At 45.3% G+C, this 12,434-nt stretch overlaps 1 protein-coding gene across 1 annotated transcript; it reads left to right on the forward strand.

Annotated features, from left to right (window-relative positions):
* The first annotated feature begins 122 nt into the window (after positions 1-122).
* RFC5 (replication factor C subunit 5) lies at positions 123-12,336 on the forward strand. Its single transcript, XM_079943166.1, has 11 exons — positions 123-291; positions 1,892-1,956; positions 2,229-2,365; positions 3,534-3,613; positions 4,215-4,288; positions 5,499-5,658; positions 6,373-6,454; positions 6,847-6,976; positions 7,545-7,622; positions 9,435-9,489; positions 10,561-12,336. The coding sequence occupies exons 1-11, from the start codon at positions 224-226 to the stop codon at positions 10,655-10,657; spliced, it is 1,026 nt and encodes a 341-aa protein (XP_079799292.1). The 5' UTR covers positions 123-223; the 3' UTR covers positions 10,658-12,336.
* Positions 12,337-12,434: the final 98 nt, after the last annotated feature.

Here is a 12,434-nt window from a genome sequence, read left to right on the forward strand (position 1 = left end):
GGCCTGGGCCTCCCGGTAACCAGGCAACAGAGGCCTTAGCAACGGGGAGGGGGCGGGACCGGAGGGGAGGAAGTCGGAAGCCAGCAGCTAAACATCGCGAGAGGTGCGTTTGCGCGCGAACTGTAAGTACGTGGGTCTCGGGGTCACGTCTTGACTGGTCGCGGAGCAGGCAGCTGGGGGAGGCGACAAACCCACCGGACCCAGCGACCTCCGTCACCCTGTCATGGAGACCTCAGCGCACAAGCAGCAGCAGCAGCAGCCTGAAGGGGGCAAGATCAGGAACCTGCCCTGGTAGGAGGAGGCCCAGCAGCCGCGGGGAAGGGGGTCGGCCGCGCGGGGAGGTGGTGGCCGGAGTGGGCAAGTGGCAGGTCCCCACCCCGTCCTCGCCCCGCCGCCCCAGGGTTCGATCGGCACAGGGGTTCGATCTCGTGTCTTCTGACACTACCTTGACCTCCGTGGCAAAATATTCTTCTCTCTTGCCAAAATATTCTCTTCTCTCGGTACGATTATTGGTCAGATTCTAAACTAGAATAATATGATGATGATGATGACAACGCTCCCTAGTTAACTTTTATTTAAGTGACTTTCTATTAGATTAGCAGGCACCCTATTAGATGTTGGAAATTTACAGACACTAGGAAGAAGGTACTGTTATTCCAGTTTTACCAAAAGGTTAAATGACTTGCCAGAGGTCCAGAGTTGGAAAATAAGTTTGTATTTGAACCCAGCTGGTCCAGATTCAGAGCTTGCACTCTTAACCATCCTACTCACACAACTGTGTCTTAGTGATGGTTTAAAGAGTGAATGGATTTGACTTGATTTCGGAAAACTCCAAGTTGTTTCTTTTCAGTTTATTGTTATCGTAATAAAAATACATAACATACAATTCACAGTTGTAACCATTTTAAAATGTACAATTCAGTGGCATTAAGTACATTCAGAATGTTATGTAACCATCCCACTATCTAGTTCCAAAATTTTTCATCATCCCAAATGGAAACCCCGTACCCATTGGCAACTCCCCATTCCCCCCTTCCTCAGCCCGTGGCAACCACTAATCTACTTTCTGTTTCTTATGAATTTGCTTATTCTGGATATTTCATATAAATGGAGTCATATGATACGTGGCCTTTTGTGACTGGCTGCTTCTTTTTTTAAAAGAAATTTTTATTTATTTATTTTGGCTGCACCGGGTCTTAGTTGTGGCACACAGGATCTTCGTTGCGGCATGTGGGATCTTTCATTGCGGCATTCGAACTCTTAGTTACAGCAGGCACGCGGGATCTAATCCCCCAGCCAGGGATCGAACCTGGGCCCCCTGCATTGGGAGTGCAGAGTCTTACCCACTGAACCACCAGGGATGTCCCGTTACTGGCTTCTTATATCAGTAACTGATTTCCTTTTATTGCCAAATAACGTTCCCTTGTGTGGCTATACCACCATTTATTTATCCATTCATCTGTTAATTTATATTTGGATATGAGTTCAATTTTGGATTAACTTAGGTGCCCATCCAGGTTGAGATTATAGGCAGACAGCTGGAAAGATGAAATGAGAGCAGTTTTTTAGCACTATTGATATTTGGGGCCAGATATGTGGGGTGTCGCGGGAGGGCATGGGGGTTGTCCTGTGCATGGCCGCATGTTTAACAGCATCCCTGGTGCCTATCCGCTAGATGCCAGTAGTACCCCCCACTCAGCTTTGACAGTGGAACATGTCTCCAGATATTATCAAGAGTTCACTGGAGGACAAAATGGCCCCGGTTGAGAACCACTGTTAAAGGGTTTTGTATCTCTTTCTGTTTTAGTTAGGATATGAAAGGATTCTTTTGCACATAACAAAATGTTCTTGCCTTTATATATGTTGTAATCAATGCTAAATTGTATTTCAGGGTTGAAAAATACCGGCCACAGACACTGGATGATCTCATTTCTCATCAGGACATCTTGAGTACCAGTATGTATCCATGTGTCAGCGGCTGGTATCCTAGTCGAAGGACCTGAATACACTTCTTAGGAATGTTGTCTCTACTGAGTAATAATTTTGAAGGATCTGATTGAGCTTTATGGGATGTGACTTTAAGAGCTGAGTCCTTCAGATTTTTCATTCCTGCATCTGACCCAGATTTGAACATATGGTTGAAGTACCTTCAGCCCAACTCGGGCCTGCAGTGAATGAGGCAACTCTCAGAGACTGATGGCCTCTCTCTTTCTCCCCCTGACCTTCAGTTCAGAAGTTTATCAGTGAGGACCGCCTGCCGCACCTCCTTCTCTATGGTCCTCCAGGGACGGGAAAGACATCCACCATCCTGGCCTGTGCTAAACAGCTGTACAAAGATAAGGAATTTGGCTCCATGGTCTTGGAGGTAAATGGGAGGTTTATTGTTACTCTCGAACGACTCCAGCCTCTTACTTTTAGGTCTGCTAGTTTTGTTTTACTTTACAAGTTAGTTGCCCTGCTGGTGGTTGGGAAAGAAGGAGACATAAGATGTTTTAATTCACTTTTTTTCTATAATTGACATTTTTGCCTGGACTGGTACAAGCTAAAGGGCAGTGGTAGGACTAGGTGTCTTTCTTTGCTGTTGCCAACTTTTACCCAAATCCTCAGCGGTTGCTCGGTTGATGGCTGTCTCCCATGTGCCCCCAGATCCCTTCTGCATGTTGCTCCATGCTCTTCTTGCCCCGCCCCGGAAGGCTGCGAGCTCTCTTGCCCTCTGGCTCCTGGTTGGGTTTGGCCAGCAGGGGCCTGGAAGGGGTTGGGGAAGGGAGAAGGATGCCTGGTCCTGCCCTGGGGGTCACGACAGGCCAACAGCTTCCCCACCCGCAGGGCACAGCACGCAGCCTTTCCCCCACACACACACCCCACCAGTGCCACTCCCCCACCAACCCCTTAAGACTTGGGGGTGATAATGGGCCCCAGTAGGCCTTGAGGTATTTGCATAGCCCTTGTGGTTTCCCCACACCTTACCGGCACCTTTTAAAGTATCTCTTCATTTAATTCTCTTCAAATTACTGAATTTGAGTATGCCATCTGTTTACTACTAGGACTCGAGCGATAAACTTAGCTTACGAAATTGTAAATATTGTCTATTGTAAGAAAAAAACTGTTTAACTTGCTTTTGTATTATAGAACCTTGCTGCCACCAGTGTTCTTACTTCATTGTATTAAAGACTTGGTAACTTCTGGGTTGCTCTGGGTTGTGGTAGCTAAAATTAGCATCATTCTGCTCGTGCCAGAGGCGCTGTTCGCAGTGAGCAGACCAGTTAATTATCCCCCGGAGCACGTCAGTGATTTTGTCCTCAGAAGGGGGAGGAAACACACACGTTGATTGGCCTTTCAGAGTATAATGGAATGATCTAGTGAGTTGTAAGTTTTAAATATAATTGTCATCTTATTTTTAATGATTATCTCTTATCTGTCCTTAGAACTAGAGACCTAGCTTGCTGAGCAGGATTGATGAAAAGGCACATTAATTCACAGCTAGCACACCAACATGTTTTCTATTTATTTTGGCTTCTCTCTTTCACATTTAGCTGAATGCTTCAGATGACCGAGGAATAGATATCGTTCGGGGACCAATCCTGAGCTTTGCTAGCACAAGGACAATATTTAAGTAAGAATTCTTTGCATAATTTCTCTCCCTAAAGATTTTGATCAGTGAGGTGATAGAGTTTAATTTCTTAAATCCTCTCCTTTGCTAGTTTGTAAAAGTAAGGGGAAAAGAAAAAGGCTTTGTCAAAAGCAGTCATGAAAGAGAGATAAAGTACAGGAATGGTGGTAAGACATTAAAATGCAAATATTAAAACAAAATATTATCTAAATCTATATTAGCAAGTTCTCTGGGGAAGCATTAATTTCATTACATCATAAGACTGGAGGAGCTAGTTTGAATTTAAACAAAAATGAATTGAGATCAGGGTGGATAACTAGGATGGTGGTAAAAAAAGAAAAAGAGGAAAAAGCAGCACTAGAATAGAATAAGAGGCTACTGGGTGGAAGAAAGATGAAGGTGCCAGAGGACATAATCTAACACAAATACAGAAATCAGACCTCCATGCGCTTTGCCCACAGATGCCTGCTTTGGTCAGAGTTCTAGGAGAAACGAACTTCATGAGCCAGGGCCTGATGGCACAAATGTGAAGGTGTAGGTTTGGGCCTGGAAGTCAAAGGGAGATTGAAGAAGGCTTTTTAGGTGGTACCAATTGTTTTCCTAGGAAAGGCTTTAAACTAGTGATCTTGGATGAAGCTGATGCCATGACTCAGGACGCCCAGAACGCCTTGCGGAGAGGTAAGGAGCACAGCCGTGTACGGTGTGTATGGCTGAGGAATGCTTTGGAAGGAGAGTTAGCAACTTTGGACATGAGATAGGACGTGGCTTCTTTTCAATTTTCATTCATCTTCTGGCCCAGCGAAATCTCTATATACCTTTCACTGTGTATCCCACCTGATGACCTAGATAAAAATCTCTGTACCGGTGGTTACCCCTTTTAATAGCGTAAAGACATTAGCCTTTTGGGGACTTTTAGGTATGACCAGACACTGGTGTTTCATCCTACTTTTCCGCTGGGTTCAATTTCAGGGTTGGGAATTTGTACTGTTTGATGGGAGGGAATGGGAAGTCTTTCATTTCTAAACTGCTAGATAGGTCTTTCTGCTGTTGGTACCGTTAGATACAATATAGCCAGGAAAATAACACTGGAAATTTAGTTGCACTCAGAAAGCCGACATGACTTCCCTACTTGCCAGGAGAATGATTGGGCCAGGAAAGGAGAGTATACTGTGATTTGTTGGTCTTAAAGGTGCAGTTAATTTCTTTGCAAGGACATTCTTAATCTGTCTCATTAAGATTCTGCGGTAGACAGCTAGGAGAGAAGATGATCTTTAGGAATTCTGGGGAGGGGTGGATTGCAGCCCATGTTTAAGAAGTGGAGGAGGAGGACAGAATATCTTCTGGTCCTAGAGGCTTTGGCCACCTTTCTTCAGCATCTTATTCTGTAGAGTCAGTCTGGGCAGATCCCAGCGTGAGAACGTTGGTACCTACAGGTTGAAACTGGTGTCATAGGCATCTCTGAATTCGGGTTAATGCTTTCTCGAATGCTCTAAGGGTCAAGACAAGGTCCACTGGAAAGTCTGCAAAAAGCCACCCCCCTCCCCCGCCCAGTAGAAGGTGGCACGTCATCCGTTTGCCAAATAGGATTTTATGCAAAAGGGCAGGCGTACTGGATTTCATATCTTAGTGGAATGGAACGGCAAGAGTGCCGGGATCACAGCCAGTCATGAAAAAGGAAGCATTTTGTCCAGTCCCGTGGACGTGACGTGTGCGTCAGCTCTGGGGAGAGAGTGGTTGGTCTCCAGGCTCACCCTCTCTCGCTGCAGTAGCTTTCCCACTTGTTTGCATTCTTGATTCCCCGCTTCACGTGACCGTAGGAAAGTTCAGGGTTTCTGGGTCCCTTGAAGAATCAGGATGGACGTGAGGTGGTTCTCTTTTCCCTTGCCAGTGATTGAGAAATTTACTGAAAATACCAGATTTTGCCTCATCTGTAACTATCTGTCAAAGATCATCCCCGCCTTGCAGTCCCGGTGTACAAGGTTCCGATTCGGTCCCCTGACCCCTGAACTCATGGTTCCCCGCCTGGAACATGTCGCAGAAGAAGAGCAGTAAGTATGTTGAAAAGCAGGGAAAGCGGGGCCTTGGGGACTGGGTGTCATGTAAGGCAGCTACTGGTACGTCTGAAGGCGATAACGTTTGTAAACAACTCGGGAGAGCCTGGCACAGGGTAAACCTCATTGTCGGCCGCCCTGGTAGCTCACAGACATTCTTCATAAAGGTCATTTGGTTCCTTACTGGAGTCCATCATCCTCCCCTAGAAGCGGTCCCACTTTCCTCCTACTCTTTGTCTTTGGAAACTGCACACTGCCAGGTCCCTCCTGTTAAGAAGCCTGTAGCCTTTCTCAACTAGCAGGGAAGGTCCTGAGACATCACATTCTGCGTGATCAGATGCCAATCAAGTAGCCAGCCCGAGCTGCTGCTGATTCGACAGGTGCTTGGGCTCTGCGAGCGCAGATCTCGCCAGCACCCTCTCCTCTCCAGAGAACAGAATTCAAAGCTACCTGCTCAACACAGCAATGCTTGGCCCCAAATGATGGTCTTGCTAGACTTGGACTGGGCTGTGACTACTCACGTGAGGCCCACGTCCCCAGCAGCCAGAGCAAGTTCTGGAGCCTGTAAATCAGGAGAGTATTGTTGACTCCGTCCTTCCCTTTTTTCTCTTTCATTGTTTCAAAGCCTTGATCTTCACAGTCCATCTTGTCCCCTCGGGGAGCATTTGTGCTCTCAGGGCCTCTATATCCCTCCTGCCTGTTTCCTTGCAGAGTTGACATAAGTGAAGACGGGATGAAAGCGCTCGTAACTCTTTCCAGTGGAGACATGCGAAGGGCTCTGAACATCTTGCAGGTAGGGCACCGCTCCTAGCACATCTCGAGTTGGCGCTTCAGAATACTTTTTCAAGAAAGGCATAAGCAAGAGCATGACCGATGTGTTAATTCAGAAATCTGGAACTGGTAAGACATCTCCTAGTATATCATAGATGTACGCCCACCTTTGTGTTTTGATTAATTGAAAGAATAATTTGTTGCAAATAAGGGAAAGATAGGGAAGGACTCTGCAAAGTAACATAGCCGACAGGCAGTGGCCTCCTCTGATGCGGCCAGCTCTTAGCAGTGTAAAAAGTACAGGGCTCGAGCTCTCCCGTGCCCACCCGCATTGCTGCCTCCGCAGTTTCCTCCTGACCCTCCTGCAGCTCAGTGGCTGCAGCAGCCGTGGTGACTCTCCCCCTGTCTGCCCAGAGCACCAACATGGCCTTTGGGAAGGTGACAGAGGAGACCGTCTACACCTGCACAGGGCACCCACTCAAGTCAGACATCGCCAACATTCTGGACTGGATGTTGAATCAAGACTTCACCACGGCCTACAGGAGTATCCTTTCTCTTGTCCTTCAGTCAGTGCATTAGGTGCCCAAGGCCTGAACGTGGCCTCACAAGCTCAGGCTGCAGGCAGCACCTACACCCTACTGGCAAGACAAGCGGCTACACGGGACACCTTTCAGCTTGTCATGGGAGCAAGATGTCTGTGGGGGGGATGGGTACTTGTCTTTCATGCCCCAAGTTGTTCCTGAAGGGCCCTGAGCTGGGTATGGCTTGAAGCAGCTTAACTCTCAGATGGGAGGGAAGGACTTAGACCTTGGGTGGAAGGTGCAGTCATTTTCAAGCAGTTAGTGTTACTCTTGTTTTGCTATGAAATTAAAATCTAGCTGTAGTGATGGAAAGCCTTTTGGGCAATGCATTTGGTTTTGTTCTCTACTAGACAGATATCTTTCATCTCCCTTAATGGAGGTGAAAACAGAAAAATAAGAACTGGGGTCCAACACGTGCAACTTCAGAGTGAAGGAAACAGCTGTGTTGGCGTGAAAAGCCCTACTTTCAAGTCATTCTCTGCAGTGTTTGTTCAGGAATTTGTTCCCTTTGCCTTAACTGCTCCTCTCTAGATATCATGGAGTTGAAAACTCTAAAGGGGTTGGCATTACATGACATCCTGACAGAGATACACCTGTTCGTGCACAGAGGTAACCTAGGTTCTTCCCCAGTTCAGAAGCTATGCAGAAGGTGGCATGCATTGGGGTTGAGGGTGGCTGGAGAGGGAACGTGACACTTCGTTTTGGAAACAGAAACAGGAATGAAGAGGTGTAAACCTGGCCCCTCATTTTCAGTTTTGTTTTGCTATTTATTTTTTTTATTGGGTTGGCCAAAAAGTTCATTCGGGTTTAAATAAAACTAAAAGACACATTTTTAATTTTCGCAAAGAACTTTATTGAACGTATTCACTAACCGAATAAACTTTTTGGCCAACCCAATATCTGTGTGTCCGTGTCTTGCTTTTAAAACCTTGTTCCAAAAATACTTTTTTTTTCGTAAATTCACTTTATTTATTTTATTCTTGGCTGCATTGGGTCTTCATTGCTGTGCGCGGGCTTTCTCTAGTTGTGGCCAGTGGGGGCTACTCTTCGTTGCGGTGCACGGGCTTCTCATTGCGGTGGCTTCTCTTGTTGCAGAGCATGGGCTCTAGGTGCATGTAGTTGTAGCACACGGGCCCAGTAGTTGTGGCGCACGGGCTTAGTTGCTTCACAGCATGTGGGATCTTCCCGGACCAGGGCTCGAACCTGTGTCCCCTACATTGGCAGGTGGATTCTTAATCACTGCGCTACCAAGGAAGCCCCCCAAATACTCTTTTGACTTCTAGAATGCTGGGGAAAAACAGGAAAGAAACTCCTAAAGGCTAACTTATTTCCTCCAAGGGTCTGTATTTTACAGCAGTATGTTGGAGTTTGTATTTCTAAAAGGCTATTTTCCCCAAAAAGAAAGGAGGAGGAAGATCTAGCTTCACAAAACCAAAGCAGCCTCAACTAAACCATCTTTAGGTCCACACTTGGTCGTATGTCCTGCACAGAGAATTGCTCCTCTACCTTGAGAGCACATGTGAATCACCCCAGACCAATCCAGTTGGCCCTTTTGGGGGAGAACCAGACACGAGTGTGTCTTTGAGCTCTAAGTGACGTGCTCTTCAGCCTTGTGGAGAAGCTCTGCCTGTCCAGCAGCCACCTGCAGACACTTAGGTCCACGAACACTGTTCTGCCAGTGCCTTTCCAGGCCTCTCCCTGGCTGGCTGGCATGTGAAATTCTGCCCGAGAACATGGTTGGCTCAGGCCCAGCTCTGCACTTTGAGGATGCTGAGCATGAATCGACTTTGAAAAATCAATTATTTATGTTTTTTGTTTTTTAACATCTTTATTGGAGTATAATTGCTTTACAGTGGTTATGTTTGTTTTTAAAATTGGGACAGCAGGGCTTCCCTGGTGGCGCAGTGGTTGAGAGTCCGCCTGCCGATACAGGGGACACGGGTTCGTGCCCCAGTCTGGGAAGATCTCACGTGCCACGGAGCAGCTGGGCCCGTGAGCCATGGCCGCTGAGCCTGCGCGTCCGGAGACTGTGCTCCGCAACGGGAGAGGCCACAACAGTGAGAGGCCCGTGTACCGCAAAAAAAAAAAAAAAAAAATTGGGACAGCAAGTGAGAACTTCGCTTTCACAGTAACTTACAGAGCGGCCCAGTGCTGACAGGGCAGTGTGGATGGCTCTTCCATCTTATGATCACTCTGGAACCTGCTCATTTTTCTTTTCGACTACTCTCCGAAGACTAAAATGAATAAAAACTATGAAAACCTATGCAATTTTTACCTCCTAGAGGTGTGGTATCTTGAGATCTGTGGCCTCAAGAGGTTAGTCTTATGTATCTGATGTGGAAACTCATACTTCTGTGATTTTTTTTATATATATAGTAGGTAATGACAGACCCCACTCATTTGATTTTGTTTTTCCCCCAGTTGACTTTCCATCTTCAGTTCGAATACATTTATTGACCAAAATGGCAGACATTGAGTGAGTATTTATTTCCCAGTTTTAATTCTTTTCCTCCTTTTTCCCCATTGTGAGTTGTTTCTCCTTGCTTGGTTTCAACTGTTTTGTCTAAATCATTCATATACAGTAGAGTTTAGTTTTTGCTGGAATTGAATTATTGAACGAAGCACAGGGAAGGGTGTGAGCTGCTTATGTGAAGAACGTGGATAAACACAAAGACAGGTACAACTCGGTTACGCATTTGAGATAAAGGCCTCTCCTTCGACCTCAGAGGCCTGGTCCACCTTGGTTCCAGACATGCTCTTGTTATGTGGGAAGCCTGCTTCAGTTCAGACATCTAGGTCGTTTGGGGACGGCCAGCTATCCAGCTGTTATTAAGGCCTTCTGGCATACGAAAGCATATTACAGGGAAAGTAAACATAAACTCGATTTTCCACTTTGCCTGCTTCAGTAAACACAGTTATTAGCCCCCAGTGAAGCTGGCAGCTATCATTTAAGTAGACAAAAGCACTAGGTTCAAAGTAGATGTCCACGTAAGCCAACTAATTTGCCATCGTTGGCTTTCACACGTACCAATTAGGTCACTTCTTATCACTACACGGTGAGTAGCATGATTTTGCTTTCAATGGCTGGGCACTTGAAAGGTGGCAAGATGAAATACCAGTGTCTTGCTTTATTGACCACAGAACCACAGATACGGCAGCCAAGCTTCCCAGTGAATTACGAGGAAGGGGTTCTTAATTATAATTCCTCTCGATGCATTTTGCAGGTGAAGAAATAATGCCTAATCACATAAATTTTGCATATCTGTATAGAGCTTGAACAAAGTTAAGTTCAGAACACTGCTACTGGGAACAATTTTTTTTTTAATTTAATATTCCCCCCTGCCCCCAGTTTGAATAAAATTTATAAAGGAGTGTTTGAGGCAACAAAAACATTAGGGGACATGCACGAGATTGCTGCCCAGAATGAACTTCTCTCACCTCTTTCCAATCCTTCTCTGGCCAACTTTCAGTCTGACTGCTGTTGTTCTCTTCAAAAGGCAGCTGTTGTGATATTCTCTCTTCTTACCTTTTGTTTGATTTCTTTTAGGTACAGACTTTCTGTTGGCACCAATGAGAAGATACAGCTGAGTTCCCTCATTGCCGCCTTTCAAGTCACCAGAGACCTGATTGTCACAGAAGCCTAGATGCTGAGGACCACTTGCTGCCTATTCTCAGGCCCAGCAGTGACTGGAGAGCAGGGGACACAGTCACCCCCACTTTCAGAAAATTGTTCCAGGCATGGGTGGGCAGACATGTACCCCAAGTACCGTGTTTGTGGCTGGTTGGAGCAGGGATGTACAAAGCAGTTTTAAGGTACAGCTCTCTCACTGCACTGCCCATTTGTGTTTTATAAGGGGGGGAAAAAAGTAAAACCTTTGTAGCCTTAAGGCTTTTACCCTTCAGTTGCCTGGGTGATAGGAAATGGGCTACCCCATTTGGAATATCAGGCTTTCAAATCTAATACAGTCCAAGTGTCTTCCAACTCAAGGTAAAAAGAACATCTTCAGAGTTAAGTTTGTAAATCTAATCTGTGGCGCTACTTTAAATAGGTGTTAATGGATTTCTGGCCCAAACTATTATACTCTTATAAAGTGGATTCAATTTTCTTTCTTACTTTAAAACTGGCCTTTTTATTTCTCCTTTTGAAGTAGAGGAGTTGCTAGCAGGTTCCCAATTGTGGTGTGGACAGTAGCGAAAACATTCATTTTAAATGATGCTATTGGGGCCAGAGGCCATTCAACACTGGCTTGTTTAACCCAGGGCACATAAGACTAAGCCTGACTCTAAACCTGCAAGTGCTGAAAGGATTGAGACTCTTCATCTTTAATCTAAATGTAATGCAGTTTATCTGCGAGCATTTGTGCTGCATGTGTGATAGTGTTCTGCACAATAAAAATAAAGCAGCTTGCTTGTTGTGTTACAAGTGACTCCTCTTTCCTTAGCCAATTACACAGACGCTGACTTGTTCCACTTGCATTTATATGAAAAAGCCTCCTCCGTCCCTGATATCAGAGAATCAACTTTCTTTGGAGGCTGTTCTTTATAAAGGTGTCCAATTCTTATATTATCAAAAGGGAGAAGGTTATGTGCATCACACACATAGGCCTCGCTGCCAAAGGACAAAAGCAAAGTCTGAAGCTAATGGCTGGGGGTGTGGGGTGAGGGGCTCAAGGAGGTGGCCCAGAGCCTCTCAGGCTACACTGTACACGATATTTCAAGATAACCACAAAACTTAATTTTGCCCAGTCCATTCCCAGCTGTCTTGTTGTACTCACTAGTTTTAAAAGGTGGGTTTTTTTTTCCTTAATGGAAAAAATGAAACGGCAAGCCAAAAGCTTTTAACTTTCTTTCCTTCGATGAAAGCCTCTCATCTTGAAATGTTTTTCTTTCAGCAACAAAGGCAGCAGAGGAGAGACTCCTCTGCTTTTTCAACACGTTTTATCATGGTACACAGGCCTCCACAAAGCACCTAGTAAGAAAGCCAAGGATAAGATGTTGCATTTCTTTTAAAATAATTTAAAATATATTAAATTTTCCAAAGGCAGATTTTGTTTGAATGAGGTGTCTTCATTAGATAACTATACGCCACGAAGAACAGTACTTTGAAAGAGCTAGTTGTGTTTAGGGGCAGAGTTGAGACTGGCTGATGAGTCCAATGAGGTGAAGCAGTCAAGTCAGATCTTGTACAGAAGAAAATCAGCTGAAATGATGACGACACCAATTCTTCACACAATTAAGAGACATCTTCACAACTGTTGGAATTGAGTACTATGGTTTTTAGATACCATTGAGAAAAACACAGTTGTACCTTAACATCTGTTGAGAAAATACAAATAAATATGCTAACTGGTGAACAACTGACAGATAATTCAGTAGCCACTGATACAGTCATGCAGTTGAGGAATATGTCCCATGTAACAT

Source organism: Stenella coeruleoalba (assembly GCF_951394435.1).
Source record: "Stenella coeruleoalba genome assembly, chromosome: 14".
NCBI lineage: Eukaryota > Metazoa > Chordata > Mammalia > Artiodactyla > Delphinidae > Stenella > Stenella coeruleoalba.

Coding starts and splice junctions, on each gene's coding strand:
- RFC5 (XM_079943166.1), top strand. CDS start 224: ATGGAGACCTCAGCGCACAAGCAGCAGCAGCAGCAGCCTGAAGGGGGC. Junction 292..1,891: donor AAGATCAGGAACCTGCCCTG/GTAGGAGGAGGC, acceptor ATTGTATTTCAG/GGTTGAAAAATACCGGCCAC. Junction 6,977..7,544: donor CTTCACCACGGCCTACAGGA/GTATCCTTTCTC, acceptor GCTCCTCTCTAG/ATATCATGGAGTTGAAAACT.